The 13,779-nt window shown below is 35.3% G+C and overlaps 1 protein-coding gene across 3 annotated transcripts in view; it reads left to right on the top strand.

The window, feature by feature from the left end:
- Positions 1 to 13,779, top strand: part of PFKP (phosphofructokinase, platelet) — a 37,920-nt gene that overhangs the window by 8,260 nt on the left and 15,881 nt on the right. The window contains exons 3-15 of one of the 3 annotated variants that reach the window (XM_009868179.1): positions 1,030 to 1,219; positions 3,722 to 3,887; positions 4,957 to 5,001; positions 5,102 to 5,210; positions 5,651 to 5,746; positions 6,008 to 6,100; positions 6,460 to 6,585; positions 7,178 to 7,242; positions 7,871 to 7,940; positions 11,069 to 11,215; positions 12,060 to 12,130; positions 12,568 to 12,655; positions 13,558 to 13,710. In XM_009868179.1, the coding sequence (XP_009866481.1) occupies positions 1,030 to 1,219; positions 3,722 to 3,887; positions 4,957 to 5,001; positions 5,102 to 5,210; positions 5,651 to 5,746; positions 6,008 to 6,100; positions 6,460 to 6,585; positions 7,178 to 7,242; positions 7,871 to 7,940; positions 11,069 to 11,215; positions 12,060 to 12,130; positions 12,568 to 12,655; positions 13,558 to 13,710 (1,419 nt within the window). Of the gene's footprint in view, positions 1 to 1,029; positions 1,225 to 3,721; positions 3,888 to 4,956; positions 5,002 to 5,101; positions 5,211 to 5,650; positions 5,747 to 6,007; positions 6,101 to 6,459; positions 6,586 to 7,177; positions 7,243 to 7,870; positions 7,941 to 11,068; positions 11,216 to 12,059; positions 12,131 to 12,567; positions 12,656 to 13,557; positions 13,711 to 13,779 lie in introns of all 3 variants that reach the window. The other 2 variants (XM_009868171.1, XM_009868187.1) reach the window with 2 other exon arrangements.

Below are 13,779 nucleotides of genomic sequence, written 5' to 3'. Positions count from 1 at the left end.
CTACTGTTTTGCCTGTGCAGAAAGCTGAACTGCTTCTATTCCTTTTTTTTTTTCTTCTTTCACTAACAACTGTTTTGTATTGCAACGTGGATGGTAAAAGAGTGGCTTGAGAGTTGAAATACCTATTGATAGGGCAAATCGTAAAAGTACAGTCTCTACAGATTTGAAACTTAAATTTAGGTTGGCATGACTTTGTTATAAGTTAAAGTGAAGGAAGTATTTGTGCAAAAGTGATCATCTCCAGATTTTTTTTCAGGGAAAAAAATATGATTATGCACTCTTAATTTTACTTTCCACCATGACAATAGAGGAGGCAAAAATTAGACTTTTCTTGAATGACTGAACAATATAAACACAGAAGATGTGTAAATAACTTGTTTTCAACAAGACACCCAGCAATTTTCAGTGGCAGGGCACATCAGTCTTTTTTGACAGTAATGACTTCCATTTCTAGAGGAAGTTCTTTAAATCATATTAGTAAATACAGCAGATAATGATTTAAATAGAAAATTTAGCATTGGTCTAATCTATAAGGCACTAAATGTGGATGCAGTTCTTTTCATAATTCTGTAGAATGATGATAAATGCTAATTTTGAACTTTAGGGATGCACCTTTTCTATCTTTTTTATATATTTCATTATATCAGGGAGAAAAATGTCACACTGTAGCAAAATCATCTAAATGCTTAACTATTTAGTACCATATCACTATTATCACATATAAGTAACAATTAGATTATTTACTGGAATGCTTCAGAAATTAATTCAGAATCATTTAATATTTTTTTTCAAAAGTAGCTCTTCGTCAGTCTTTGAGTGTTTTTTCCATTTTCCACAGCGTGTGTATCTGCTCTTGAGAATATATTTTCTCACAGGCTTGATAATTCTTTGGGTTTCATTACTTTTTACTTACTGTGAAATTAAAGATGGAGGTTATGTTACAAAATAACCATTCGTCATTAATCCATCTTAAAAAGTACAGCGAAATAGTAGGTTATAAAGTAAAACTGTTCTACTTACTTTTTCTAGGGAGGTACAGTTATTGGTAGTGCACGCTGCAAATCCTTTCGTACCCGGGAGGGCCGCCTGCAGGCAGCCTACAACTTGGTTCAGAGAGGAATCACTAATCTGTGTGTGATTGGCGGAGACGGTAGCTTAACTGGTGCCAATCTGTTCCGTGAAGAGTGGAGTGGACTTCTGGAAGAGCTGGCACAGAAAGGTAAGGTTGTGTTCAGGCCTTCTAGACTTCTAGTCCAATCTCCTGGGAAGTTATGTACCGTAACTATACGTCCATAAACTATATTGAGAGGATATTTCTTTGAATTCAAGGACCAAAAGCATACATTCTAGGAAATTACACGGTACTTCATAAAGCTATAGTTTTTGATTTCTGTACATCTTCTCTTATATACCATAAAATTTCAAAAAGGCCAAGGAAGTTACTGGGCAACTGCCTGTGTGGCTTTTTTCCCCCATTATAAATCATTTTCAGGGTCTAAACTTTGAACTTTCTGCTTGAAAAGCCCTTTTCCCCCATATCTGAACTGAGATGGTGATTCCTTTCCTAGAACAAGCTGCATACTTGGTTGTTAATAAATTATGATGCTGCTTTTCTGCCTCTACATCACTGTTTTAAGATCAAAACATTAAGTGGCTGTTGCTAAAAGAGCATCCGGCCCAGTAGCTGTCTTTAATAGCATCTGAGAGAGTGCATAGGGAATAGTAAAAGAAAAGAACAAGCCTAAATAATGCTGTGTTAATGCTATATGTTATTCATAATATATAAATACTTGGATAGATTCCATCCATTTCTGTCTTCAGGACTTCCTGAACCAAATGCTGTTAGCAGTCCTTAATGAGTTTCTCTTCCATGAGTGTATACAGTCTCCTTGAAAGTATACAGATTTTTGCTGAAAACATGTATGTAGGAAGGAGTTCTACAGCTTTGCCGAGTGATGAAGACTGTGAAGAATCTTCTGTATATTTTGGTCCTGCTGGCTTCTAGTATCATCCCATAATTTTTGTATTAGAACAGTGAATGATCAATCCTGCTTCCTCTCTGCATGCCACTTGAGATTTTACAGCTGTCTTATTTTCCCTTCGTCATCTCTTTTTCTAGATGGAAGAGTCCTAGTTTGCTTAGTTGTTCCTTATATGTAAGTTCTATACCTTTGATCATCTTTGTTGCCCTTCTCTGAACCTTTTCCAGTTCTACCATGTCCTTTTTGAGGTGGGGAGGACCACAACTGCACCCAGTATTCAAGATGAGGGCAAACCATGGATCTACACAGTAGTATAATGATCTTTGTTTTGTTCTCTATTCTTTTCCTAATATTTTCTAATATTTTGATTTTTTTTGACTGCTATTGAGCATTGAAGCTGATTTATTAATGAAAACATCATTATTATTATGCAGAAAATAGCATTATTTAATTTGTGATTTTAGGGTACGTTTTTCAAGAGTATTAGTTTACATTTATCTATAATGAATTCCATCTGATTCTTTGCTGTTTGCTGTGTCTTGCTAGTCTCTTCATTTTGTCTCAGACGCTCCTCACCTTTAGAACACAAATAATTCCATTTGATAAGTCGACTTTGGCACCTTACAGCTCGTTCCCTTTTCTAGGTTATTGCTGAGTATATTGAACAGTGCAGACCCCGTAGAAATCCATTGGTTACCTTCCTCATGTACCAGAACTTGCATTCACTACTGCCCTCTGTTTCTTATGTTTTACCCTCTGTTTCACTTTATTTATTCTATGCAAAAACTTTCTCTTTTATGCTGTGGCTACTTAGTTTCCTCAAAACCCTTTGGCGGCAGACCTTGTCAATGGCTTTTTGGAAATCTAAGTAGAATATATCAACCAGATACCCCTTATTCCTGTGATTATTAAGTCACCTTTGGAACTCTAGAAGAGGTTTGTACTGCATGGTGTTCATTCATAGAAAACATATTGATTCTTCTTCAGAATGCTTTATTTATCTTTATGGATATTAGTTATATTTTTCATTATATTTTCTACTGTTTTCTCTAGTATAGACATTAAACACCCTGATATATAGTTTAATGAATCCTATATTAAAAATTTGGCTTTATATCCACATATACCAAGTTAATGTTAAGTACTTACCCAGCTAAGGTATTTCATCCTTGAGATCCTTTAGAACTCTTGGATGATTCAGCATTTTCACTGTCTGGTGAGATGCAGACTAAGACTTAGAAGAGGGGCTTTTGTGTTCTATTTGCTTTTATTAATCATGAAATCAGAGCCTTTCAGTGTTGCAGAAGAGAAGTCTTCAAATGTTTAATGCTGGTTTTTGATTGTTTACATGTGCTCATAATCATATTCAGTTTGTGTCCTTTTACATCTTCATTGCACCTTGTACACTGAGACTACAATTTGAACACTATTGTTTAAGTCCAGACCATCAATTTTAAGGTTGGTTACAAAACTTGATAATCCATTGACACTTGGAAATGGACTGAAAAGCTCTTGTTTCCTTCCTTACTGTAAGGATTTCTATGCAGGATTCTTTTGTTTGGTTGTTTGATTGGCTTTTGTTTGTAGTTTTGACTAACCTTGTTTCCTAAAATACCTAAGCATAATTTAATGTTTGGAATATATTCAATTTACATAAGTAGAACACACACGCAATATGTCTAAAATGTTGATGTTTTCTAAATAATCTGACATCTCTTTCTCTGGATAATTTTTTACAGGACAGATCGATGAAGAGGCTGTTAAGAAATATGCTTATCTTAACATTGTGGGAATGGTTGGATCAATAGACAATGACTTCTGTGGCACTGACATGACCATAGGTACTGACTCGGCCTTGCACAGAATCATTGAAGTTGTGGATGCCATCATGACCACCGCTCAAAGGTGAATAGTGCGTGTTATAGAGAACTGTAACAAATACACAGTAGTTTATCCTTCAAATCTTAAGTTACCTATTGCCACACAATAGTGAGGATATAAGTTAGTTTAAAATCGAAGCTAGGTGACTGGTGTTTGTTATATTTCTAGAGTGGGAATGAAAGCTCTTCTGTCTGCATCTTCCTAATGTCTCGATTTCTATTTTTCTTAGTAACTACTTTTCCATCATTTCTGTCTTGGCAGCACTTCAAGTATCTGATTGTAGAGGCTCCATCATCTTTAGGGGCAGACGTTTTTGATTTATTGGTATGTTTTTAGTCTTCCCCCAGAAATACTCTTCTAGAGAAGATTCAGACACAACTCGAATAGTACAAAGTAACATTTCAGAGGAGAGCCACAAAGATGATCCTGCAGGCTAGAGCACTTCTGCTATGAGGACAGGCTGAGGGAACTGGGATTATTCAGCCTGGGGAAGAGAAGACTCTGGGGGAACCCTATAACTGTCTTCCAGTGCCTGAAAGGAACCTACAGGAAGGCTGAAGAGGGAATTTTTAAGAGTGTCCAGTGATAGGACAAGGGGAAATGGATTTAAACTGAAGGAGAATATGTTTAGATTGGAACTTAGGAAGAAATTCTTCAGTATGAGGGTGGCAAGGCCCTGGAATAGATTGCCCAGAGAGGTTATGGATGCCCCCTGCCTAGAGATGTTCAAGGCCAGGTTGGATGAGGCCTTGAGCAGCCTGATCTAATTACGGGCACCCTTGCTCATGGCAGGGAGGTTGGATTAGATGATGTCTAAGGTCCCTTCCAACATAAGACATTCTATGATTCTGTGATCTGTTAATGTACAAACTTTCCATAGGTGAAATTCAAGCAGTTAAATTACTGGGTTTTTAAATACAGCTACGTTATTACAGTTCTTAAATATGGGTCTGCATCATTCACATTTCTAGTAAATGTTCACCTCTTCTCTCCTAACTGCTGTTACATGTTTTAGCATGGTTCAGATTTAAAGAACTTGGACTGGATTTTGGAGTTGCAGTATTACAGTTAATTTGGTTTCTTATTTTTACAGCCACCAGAGGACATTTGTTCTGGAAGTTATGGGGAGACATTGTGGGTATGTATTGTCTTAACCAGTTTGTGTCTTAGACAGATAGAATAATGAAAGCTCAAGAAATCTGAATCATAAATGTCTAATCATTTGTTATGTTTATTAGGTATCTTGCTCTTGTTAGTGCCTTAGCCTGTGGTGCAGATTGGGTGTTTATTCCTGAATACCCACCGGAAGAAGGATGGGAAGATTCAATGTGTGTTAAGCTTTCAGAGGTAATGTGTTACTCTGCTAGGGATTCCCTGATGCCTTTACAGATGCTTGTTTGAAAACAGTGATGTAGAACTGTAGTCATGACTTTCAGCAAGTCTTTGCTTCTGTTGTCACAGATAGTGCTGTTTGATCTTACCCAGTTCTTTTAATGCATTCTGTGATTGTTTTAAGAATTATATGATCTACTCAAGGGATTACATAAAACTATTCCTATATAAGTAGTGTGTGTACCTTTCCTCATTAATTTGATATAACACATTTCACTTCATCAATGAAAAGACTCATATGAAGATAAAATGTATGAGAACCCTGAAGTAGTCAAGTATAAGAAATATTCCCTCAAATCCTATCAGTTTAATGTACAGAAATTGGTTGTAAAATTGTGCTGTAAATTTCCTTTAGATTTTTCATTGTATGGGTGTGGTTTTTATTTTTATTGTAGAATCGTGCCCGGAAGAAAAGGCTGAATATTATTATTGTAGCTGAAGGAGCTATTGATTGCCACAACAAACCTATAACATCAGAGAAGGTTAAGGATGTAAGTGTCAACTTCCGTATGATACACTTTTTAGTTTGTAAGATAGGGCTTCATGGTAACAATAGCATTTCTGTGAAATGAATCTGTTCTTTTAAAGTAGCTTATCACACCACACAATACTGTTTTCATTACTGTTGACATACTAATGTGTAGTATACATGGAATTTTATTATTTCAATAGCACACAAAGAGTAATGCTAACACATATGTATATAAAATAGAGAAGATAATAAACCAACTATATTTTGAAATTCTTTTCAGCTTGTGGTTCAGCGGCTCGGTTTTGACACCCGAGTGACTATCTTGGGTCATGTGCAGAGAGGTGGAACCCCTTCAGCTTTTGACAGAATTTTGGTGAGTAAACCGAAAATAATTACTCATGGCACCACATAGTATAACTGCATCTTGGGGGTGGGTGGTTGTTTACCAGATTAACTTGACAAATCCAATTATTATCTCCCATTACCTGTCTGAATAGCTCGAATTCAGAATATGAAACCCTTTGTGAAAAGGAATCTATATTAGGATTAAAAAGCAAAGCTACAAGAACAATTTGTCCATACTTAAGGGTATTAAAGAGCCTGTGACATTTTGACCTACCAAGGAATAATTGGTTTCAGCTTGATTTACATAGAAATCGCGGACATTTCTGTGATTGGAAGCCTTGTGCTTTTAAGTGCCTGCTTGAACACTCAAATGTTCTTTATTTTCAGGCAAGTCGTATGGGTGTGGAAGCTGTGCTTGCCCTTTTAGAAGCTACTCCAGCTACTCCTGCTTGTGTTGTGTCCCTGTCTGGAAACCAGGCTGTTCGTCTCCCTTTAATGGAGTGTGTGCAGATGGTGAGTTTCTGACAAAAAGCCAAGTTACAGTTATTCACTAACTACAACAGTCCACTGTGTGTGATAATTGGCTGCTGTCATTAGAACACTAACGGGAATGTGTGCAGCACTTTCCCACATTTGAGAACAATGAACTTCATGTGTGTGTTCTCTGTGTTATTACTTATGTGTGAACTACCAACAAACAAGAAACATATACATTTTTATTTTGTCCTGAAATTTCATCTCAGATTTTCTCTTTCTATTGCTGCAAATTCTTTAGATATTTGCATCCATTTACACATCATACACAGCAGTTGGGTTTCTGCACTAGAACAGTTCAGCTTAAACTGAAAAAAAACCCCCAAAACAAAATACATACATTAATTTTTTTTTTGTCCCAGGAAGGCTTTAAATGTCTGCTGCTACTTTGCTTTTCTCCTGTCCACTGTCCTTTATGCTATAAAAAGAGGTAGCTCACCAATTTAATAAAATGTTGGTATTTTTTTTCACCTTTTCTAAAGCTATTTCAGAATGATCTATTTAGTATATTAAATAAGTAAATTCCTGTTTTTTTAAAACATACTGAATAATCACTTTGGGTTTTTTCAAGACTCAAGAAGTCCAGAAAGCCATGGATGAAGGAAGATTTGTTGAGGCTGTGAGGCTTCGTGGCAGGTACGGCTGATAATTTGTATTAATTTATTTACTCTAGAAACGCTGTTGTGCTGGCACCTGACATTTTATTTTAAATAGTTTAATAGCCCTATGCTTTTATGTATTGAGAATAATAGAGAAGACAGAAGAAGAGTTGCTTAAATAGAATAATTGAAATTCTTATCTATATAAAAATACGCAAAAATATAGTGTCACTATTCTGACACTTCGGTACTAGTCAGAAGGAGAAGAGCTGCTCTATTGGGTGAGCTGACTGGTAGGAACCGTGTTTGCTTATTCATGATTTTGAGGCCAATTCCCTGAGCTTGTTTTCAAGTAGCTGGGAGTTTTCCAACAGTAATGTTGGAGGGAGACATTCTGCACTCTTTGGTGCAGAATAAGGTGCATCTTTAATCTATAAAACTACCTTGCCAGATACATAGTTATTTTATATTTTCTCACTAGTATCTTACAAGTTTGAGTATTTTCCAATGTTTTCTAATTTCCAGTTTTTATCATGTTTTGCATTTGTAACAACTTTGGTGCTGATATTACATACTTGTTTTTAAAAGTTGCTGAAAAATTCACATGTTTCTAAAATACAACTATGTGTTTAAAAATATACCGGTTTGTGTACTTTTTTGTTTAGGAGCTTTGAAAACAACCTTAACACCTACAAATTACTGTCGCACAAAAAACCAGATGCCGAGCTTCCAAAGGTAAGAGGCTTTTATGAGTGTGCAATGCATGTCTGCTTTTGGGAAATATTAACAGAGTGTTTTTCTTCTTTACTCTCCCTTATCCTGCCTTAATATTTTATAACATTAGTTACACGTGGCAGAAGAGGCATTACATTTACCTGCTCTTATTAAGTCACTGTGCATAATACAGCAATAGACTTTTAGTCCTTTTCTTTGTAGTTTGTAAGTTGTGTTTTTAAGGAAATTTGGATTTATTAGGAGGTCGACACTAAATGTTGTGTGCTAACAAATTTCAGACAATTTTTTTTTTTTTTAATTAACAATTTATTGAACAATTCTGGTTTTGACCATGGTTGGTAACAGTGTGACCTCACTGGTTAATTCCTTTTTAATCGTGGTTTGTAAACATTTGTTACCTTATTCGCATGGTTATGTTACTGTTACTTGTAAATTTTTTTATTCCAATTAAATATTGAGTAATGATTAATCCTGTCTCCTTAATATTATTAAGGAAAACAATTCCACTGAGAATAGCAAAAGTTCATCTGAATAGCTGACATTGCAAATTCTGCAAATAGCAAGTGATGCAATCACAACTAGCTCCTTATCTGACAAAATTTACTGTGTAATGTGTCATGCAAAACCTCACATGGTAGAGGAAACTTGGTTACAAATGAAGAGTCATAGTAGAATTTTTCTAGGAGACAGGTAAAATAACTCCTAGTTTAAATTATGCTTTTACTTTTCCTAAATGTGAGTAAAAGTTAAGTATATAGACCAAGTTATTTAAAACATGCCTGTCAAAATGGCAGTTTTTAAAAGTTTTATTTTCTTTTTCCCAAAATAAGGGCATATATTTGACCTTCTAACTTATGATCAAAGAATTCAGGATTTTTTTGGTGGTTAATAAGTAATTGCTTTTTGAATCAGGTGTTTGTCAGGGGTATATACCAATGCAAATTTCAGCCTGTTAGCGTTGGGCTTTCATATTTTGTTTTAAAATAGTTTTGCTGTGTGTTATTGTGATTGATGGCATTAAAAGGAAATGTAGGCCACTTGTAATTATTAAGTGCTTGGATCTGACCACGGTAGTCAAATCCGTGTGCCTCAATAAATGAGGTTGGATGGGAATTAAAAAGTAGATGAAATGTACATGTTGTGGGAATTGAGGAAAAGACTAAGCTGATCAGATCACGAGAGCCAGCTGAATACTCTGCTTCAGCAGTGTTGCTGCACACAGATATTTTGCTGCTTGCATTTCCTTGAGATTGGTCTCTAATTCTTTGACTGTGCCAGAATTAAAAAACAAACCACATCCACGTACGTTCTGTGGTGGGTTTGTTGTGTGGTTATTTGTTTGGGTGGTTTTTTTCTTGTTTTTTTTTTCTTACTGGAAGGGGTTCTGTGATCACTGCTTAGCAATTATTCCGTTGGTTTGGGGGTTTTTGTTCTGTATTCCCATCTTCCAGGATATAGTTAGTAACTTGTAGCTCTGTTGCAGTAGCAAATTGTTATAATTCTGTCATGTCAATAGTTATGAACGATTTATGGTGATCCACCTGAACTAAAGCATGAATTTTTAGCATGTAAGCTCAGGCTGTCTAGTTTTCTTGCATTTTGCTGACATAATTTGCTATCAATTAAATTCTGTGCACTAATCTCCTACAGAGTGGTTAAACTTTCCCAAAGGTGAGGGATGTACAGTTTTAATTCTATATTTATGTTTTTCTAGCAGTTAATTTCAAGGCTGTAAAAATAAAACAAAATTAATAAATTGCAGTGCCTTCTTCTTTAAGAAGTGCATTGGTAATGGATTATATTTTTATCTGTTGTAAATTAACACTCATTGATGTCAGTGAAACTATTGATTTACACCAGTTGAGACTATTTTTCAGTCAAAGACAGTGGCCTGTGATTTATCTGAAAATAAGTCTTCCAATTCTAGGGATACTTCATGTACAGATGAGCTGCATTTCATGCTTTGCAGTTAAAATTTAGTCCCAAAATGTTTACTAGCATTTTAAACACAGTGGCCCCTTGCTTTATTTACCTTTACAGTGAAATTTAATGAGTAATTTTTCTTTTATTTTTCTCTTTTTAATGCAAGTATTGAAGTTTTTTCGTCTGGGAAAGAATTCATGATTTAGATGATATTAGATTTATCAGTATAAAGTAGTAATTCCATTGAAGAAGGTGTTCTTGATTTGAAACTGTTGTGGTTTTATAGTTGGGTCTGTTGTAACAAGAGAGCAGTTTTTAGTGGTGTTTTGTAGCCATATTGAATTATTTTGGTCATTTGCATTGTTCAGTCTAATGCTTCTGTCCATTTAGATGCAGTTTTTTCTGGGGTGGAATTGAAAACACAGCAATATGAGTGGGGACTAAATACATATTTATGGAATATCAAAGTATTTATTATTTCATGTTATGTTTTAAATAGAAGTTTATCTCTTACATTGCCTGTGGTTTAAATTAGAAATAAGTATTTGCTATCTTAGACTTTTTTGAGAGTAGATTAGCCACTTACTTGGAATACTCATGAAATTTGGAGAGGTGCTGTGTATAAGCACAGTAACTTTGAATCATTAGGAAATGCTTTAAAATTTGCCATAATCTGAAAATGTGAAAGATGCTGGGTGCACCTGTTTACTGCTGTATTGTGACCTGCTCTAAAAGCTTGACTGATACTTTTTATTTAAAAGTTGTCTACTCCACTTTGCATGGTACTGATGACACACACCTAACTGCTATGGTGCTACTCTTTTCTTGGCTATTCTGGGTGTTTTTGCTAAAAACACTGATTTGATAACACAAAACTGGTTGAATAACACAGGCTATTTTATGTTTCTTGAACCTAACTGAGCTAGAATATGAAAAACTGAATAACTTAACCTGCAAACCAGATGAAAATGCGAGAAAGACTTATTTAAATAAACGAGTCTTTCAAAATTATTTTTTGTGTGATATTCTAGAAATGTAGAAATACGTGTATGTATCATCTTCTACCTAACTTTAAATTTTGGATGGTTTTAGGGGCTTTGAAACTTCCTTTCATGCATTCCAATGCTTAGCAACTTTGTATGATGGACACATTAACCATGGTGTAGACACTAAAATGCTTATTAAATATTATTTTTCTCTTGCAGACTAATTTCAATGTGGCAGTTTTAAATGTTGGTGCCCCTGCAGCTGGAATGAATGCTGCAGTGAGGGCTGCAGTGCGAGTCGGCATAACTGAAGGCCATAAAATGTTTGCTGTTATTGATGGATTTGAAGGTTTTGCTAGAGGGAAGGTCAGTATTCCCTGTGAGTTTTTTATGGCAGCGTGTACCTCATCCTGTGTTTATGCTCTTAGAAGGTATCTTCTGTCACAGTTGTTGTGGGTACTGATTGTATGAGTTCTTTTATTTCATGAAGATGTATAAAACCAAAGTTGCAACTGTATGTCTCAGCTATTCAAGCCTGTAGTTTCATTTATCGTAAGTGTTGCCAATCCCATGTTGAAAAGCTGGAAAATTAGTTCAGATGAATCCTACCTTCAAATTTGGTCAATGTTTAGCGTATCACAGGTTTTTCACAGAACAACAGCAGAATGACTGATTCTGTACAGTGAGGTGTTGCATCTGTGTTCCTTTCCTGTAAGAAACTTTGCACATGTTGAGGGGGGAAGTTTTATTATTTTCTCTCATGTGAGTTAGATTCTATTGTTACCTTGCCAGCATGCGCTGGTATACTGAGGGGAAATGGGGTACGAGACTTAGGATTTCTATGCCTGGCTGGAGCCATAGGTCCCAAAACTAACTTCAGAGATCTAGTTTTAGATTTTTGTGTTTCATGTTCAGTAGGAGAGAATGTGAAAATAGAATCATGATGTGAAGGAGGGATGCAGGGTTCATCATAGTCTGGAGGAAGAAAGAACATATAGAGTGGAAAGGGATTGATAAGAATTCAAGAGAAATTAAGTTAACTTCTTGAGGCTGTTTTCTTTCCCTGCTAAGTTTATTTTTTGGAGCTGTCTGTGCCAAACAACTTGTTCCAACAGCTCTACATTAAGTAGTACTTGATGTTTGCTGCATGTCAAAAGAAGTAATTGGATAATTACTTAACAGGATCTCCTTTTTTTACTTTTATTCAAAGATCAAGGAAATCAGCTGGGGAGATGTTGGAGGCTGGACTGGTCAAGGAGGATCAATTCTTGGTACAAAACGGTAACATCAATATTTTGCCAATTGATATAATGAATTCTAATGTTCTGTATCATCAGTGCATGACTCCATGCTCTTTGCCTTCCACATAATGTTTAAGGTCTTCAATTTATTTATTTATTTTTAAATAGTTACATTCAAAATTCAGCATCTTTATATTACTGTACCATTTCTGAAGAGAGTATGAAAATGGGGGTGAGGACCTCAATTTAAAAATTTTCTGGCATCCTCACAGGTTAACAATCTTTTCAAGTGTAGTTTCTTTACAGTTGACATGATTTCTTACTGGTTGTTGGAAAGAATTATTTTTATGCATGATTATGTAAAATGAAAAATATTGTATTGCACGCTCTGTGTACAGTTTCAGATTAGTAATTAGTTCTTATTGCTGCAGAGTCTGTAAATGGATTTTATTTTTCTTTTGTTGTAATAATTTTTAGTACTCTTCCTGCAAAATACTTGGAGAAGATTGCTGACCAGATGCGCACGAACAACATTAATGCCCTTATGGTTATTGGTGGATTTGAGGTACACTGAAATGCTTGATTATGTCTGAGTAGAGTTCCTAACAAAACAAATAGACCAGTTTAGTTTTCGCTCAATCTTCATGTAAAGTGCCCTTGGTTATAACTATATTTGATATATGACACAAATAATGTTTAGGATCCAGAAGTATTGTCAATCACCCATTTGGTTGAAAGTTGTCATTCAAGATAGTAACTAGTAACTGCAGAACAGAGTGTGCTAAGTGGATAAATCAAGTGAGATAGCATGATAGTATTTTTGTATTAAAAAATAAAAAAATTACTTTAGTACCTAGAACATACTTCCAGAAGTTCTTGACCTTTAGTAGTAATTGAACTGTAGTCCCTTATTTAGGACACTTTTTCTCACTTAATACATTTCAAAATCTGTAATTGACCTAGAGAAGTATTTTCTTTTTTTCTGTATTTAGTGTTCATTTCATTTCACCAAAATAATAAGTCTTGATTCAGGAAAGTATTTTGCCAACTTTTCCCAGAGAAGGATATGCTTCTTGATAAGGAATGAGTCCTGCATGTTTTTCCAACATGTTAGGTATGGCCCTAGTTCAGGAATACTCGGATTTTAAATGAGGAATAACAGTACCTGAAGATTGGGGAGCTAGTTTGCAGTTTGTCTGTGTTGTACAAAGCACCTTGTTATGTCTAAATTATATATTCCCTTGAAAATGAATCTTCTATTTGTTGTTTGTTTTCAAGTGTATACCTGTTTTTAAGATTTTCTTTTTTTTTTTTTTAATGTGTGTATTAGATTTTAGTGGTCCCTTAATACTTACTGAAATGTGCTGTGGTAGAAATGGCTCCCCCTGTGGCCCTTTCCATTTTATCACTCCAACTTTGCCTTGTTTCATTCATCCTAATTTTTCACCTGATGCCCGTGCCCAACAGGCATACCTTGGACTTCTGGAATTGTCAGCTGCCCGAGAGAAATATGACGAATTCTGTGTTCCAATGGTTATGGTTCCTGCAACTGTATCCAACAATGTACCGGGTTCAGATTTCAGCATTGGTGCAGATACTGCTCTGAACACTATAACTGATGTAAGTCTATTCTGGTGTGTGCACTTACTAACAAAACAGTTCTGGTTAAAACTGACAAAATTGGCTGGA

This window comes from Apaloderma vittatum, unplaced genomic scaffold (genome assembly GCF_000703405.1).
Source record: "Apaloderma vittatum isolate BGI_N311 unplaced genomic scaffold, ASM70340v1 scaffold35960, whole genome shotgun sequence".
Taxonomy (NCBI): domain Eukaryota; kingdom Metazoa; phylum Chordata; class Aves; order Trogoniformes; family Trogonidae; genus Apaloderma; species Apaloderma vittatum.
This window is presented reverse-complemented; position numbering and strand designations above follow the sequence as displayed.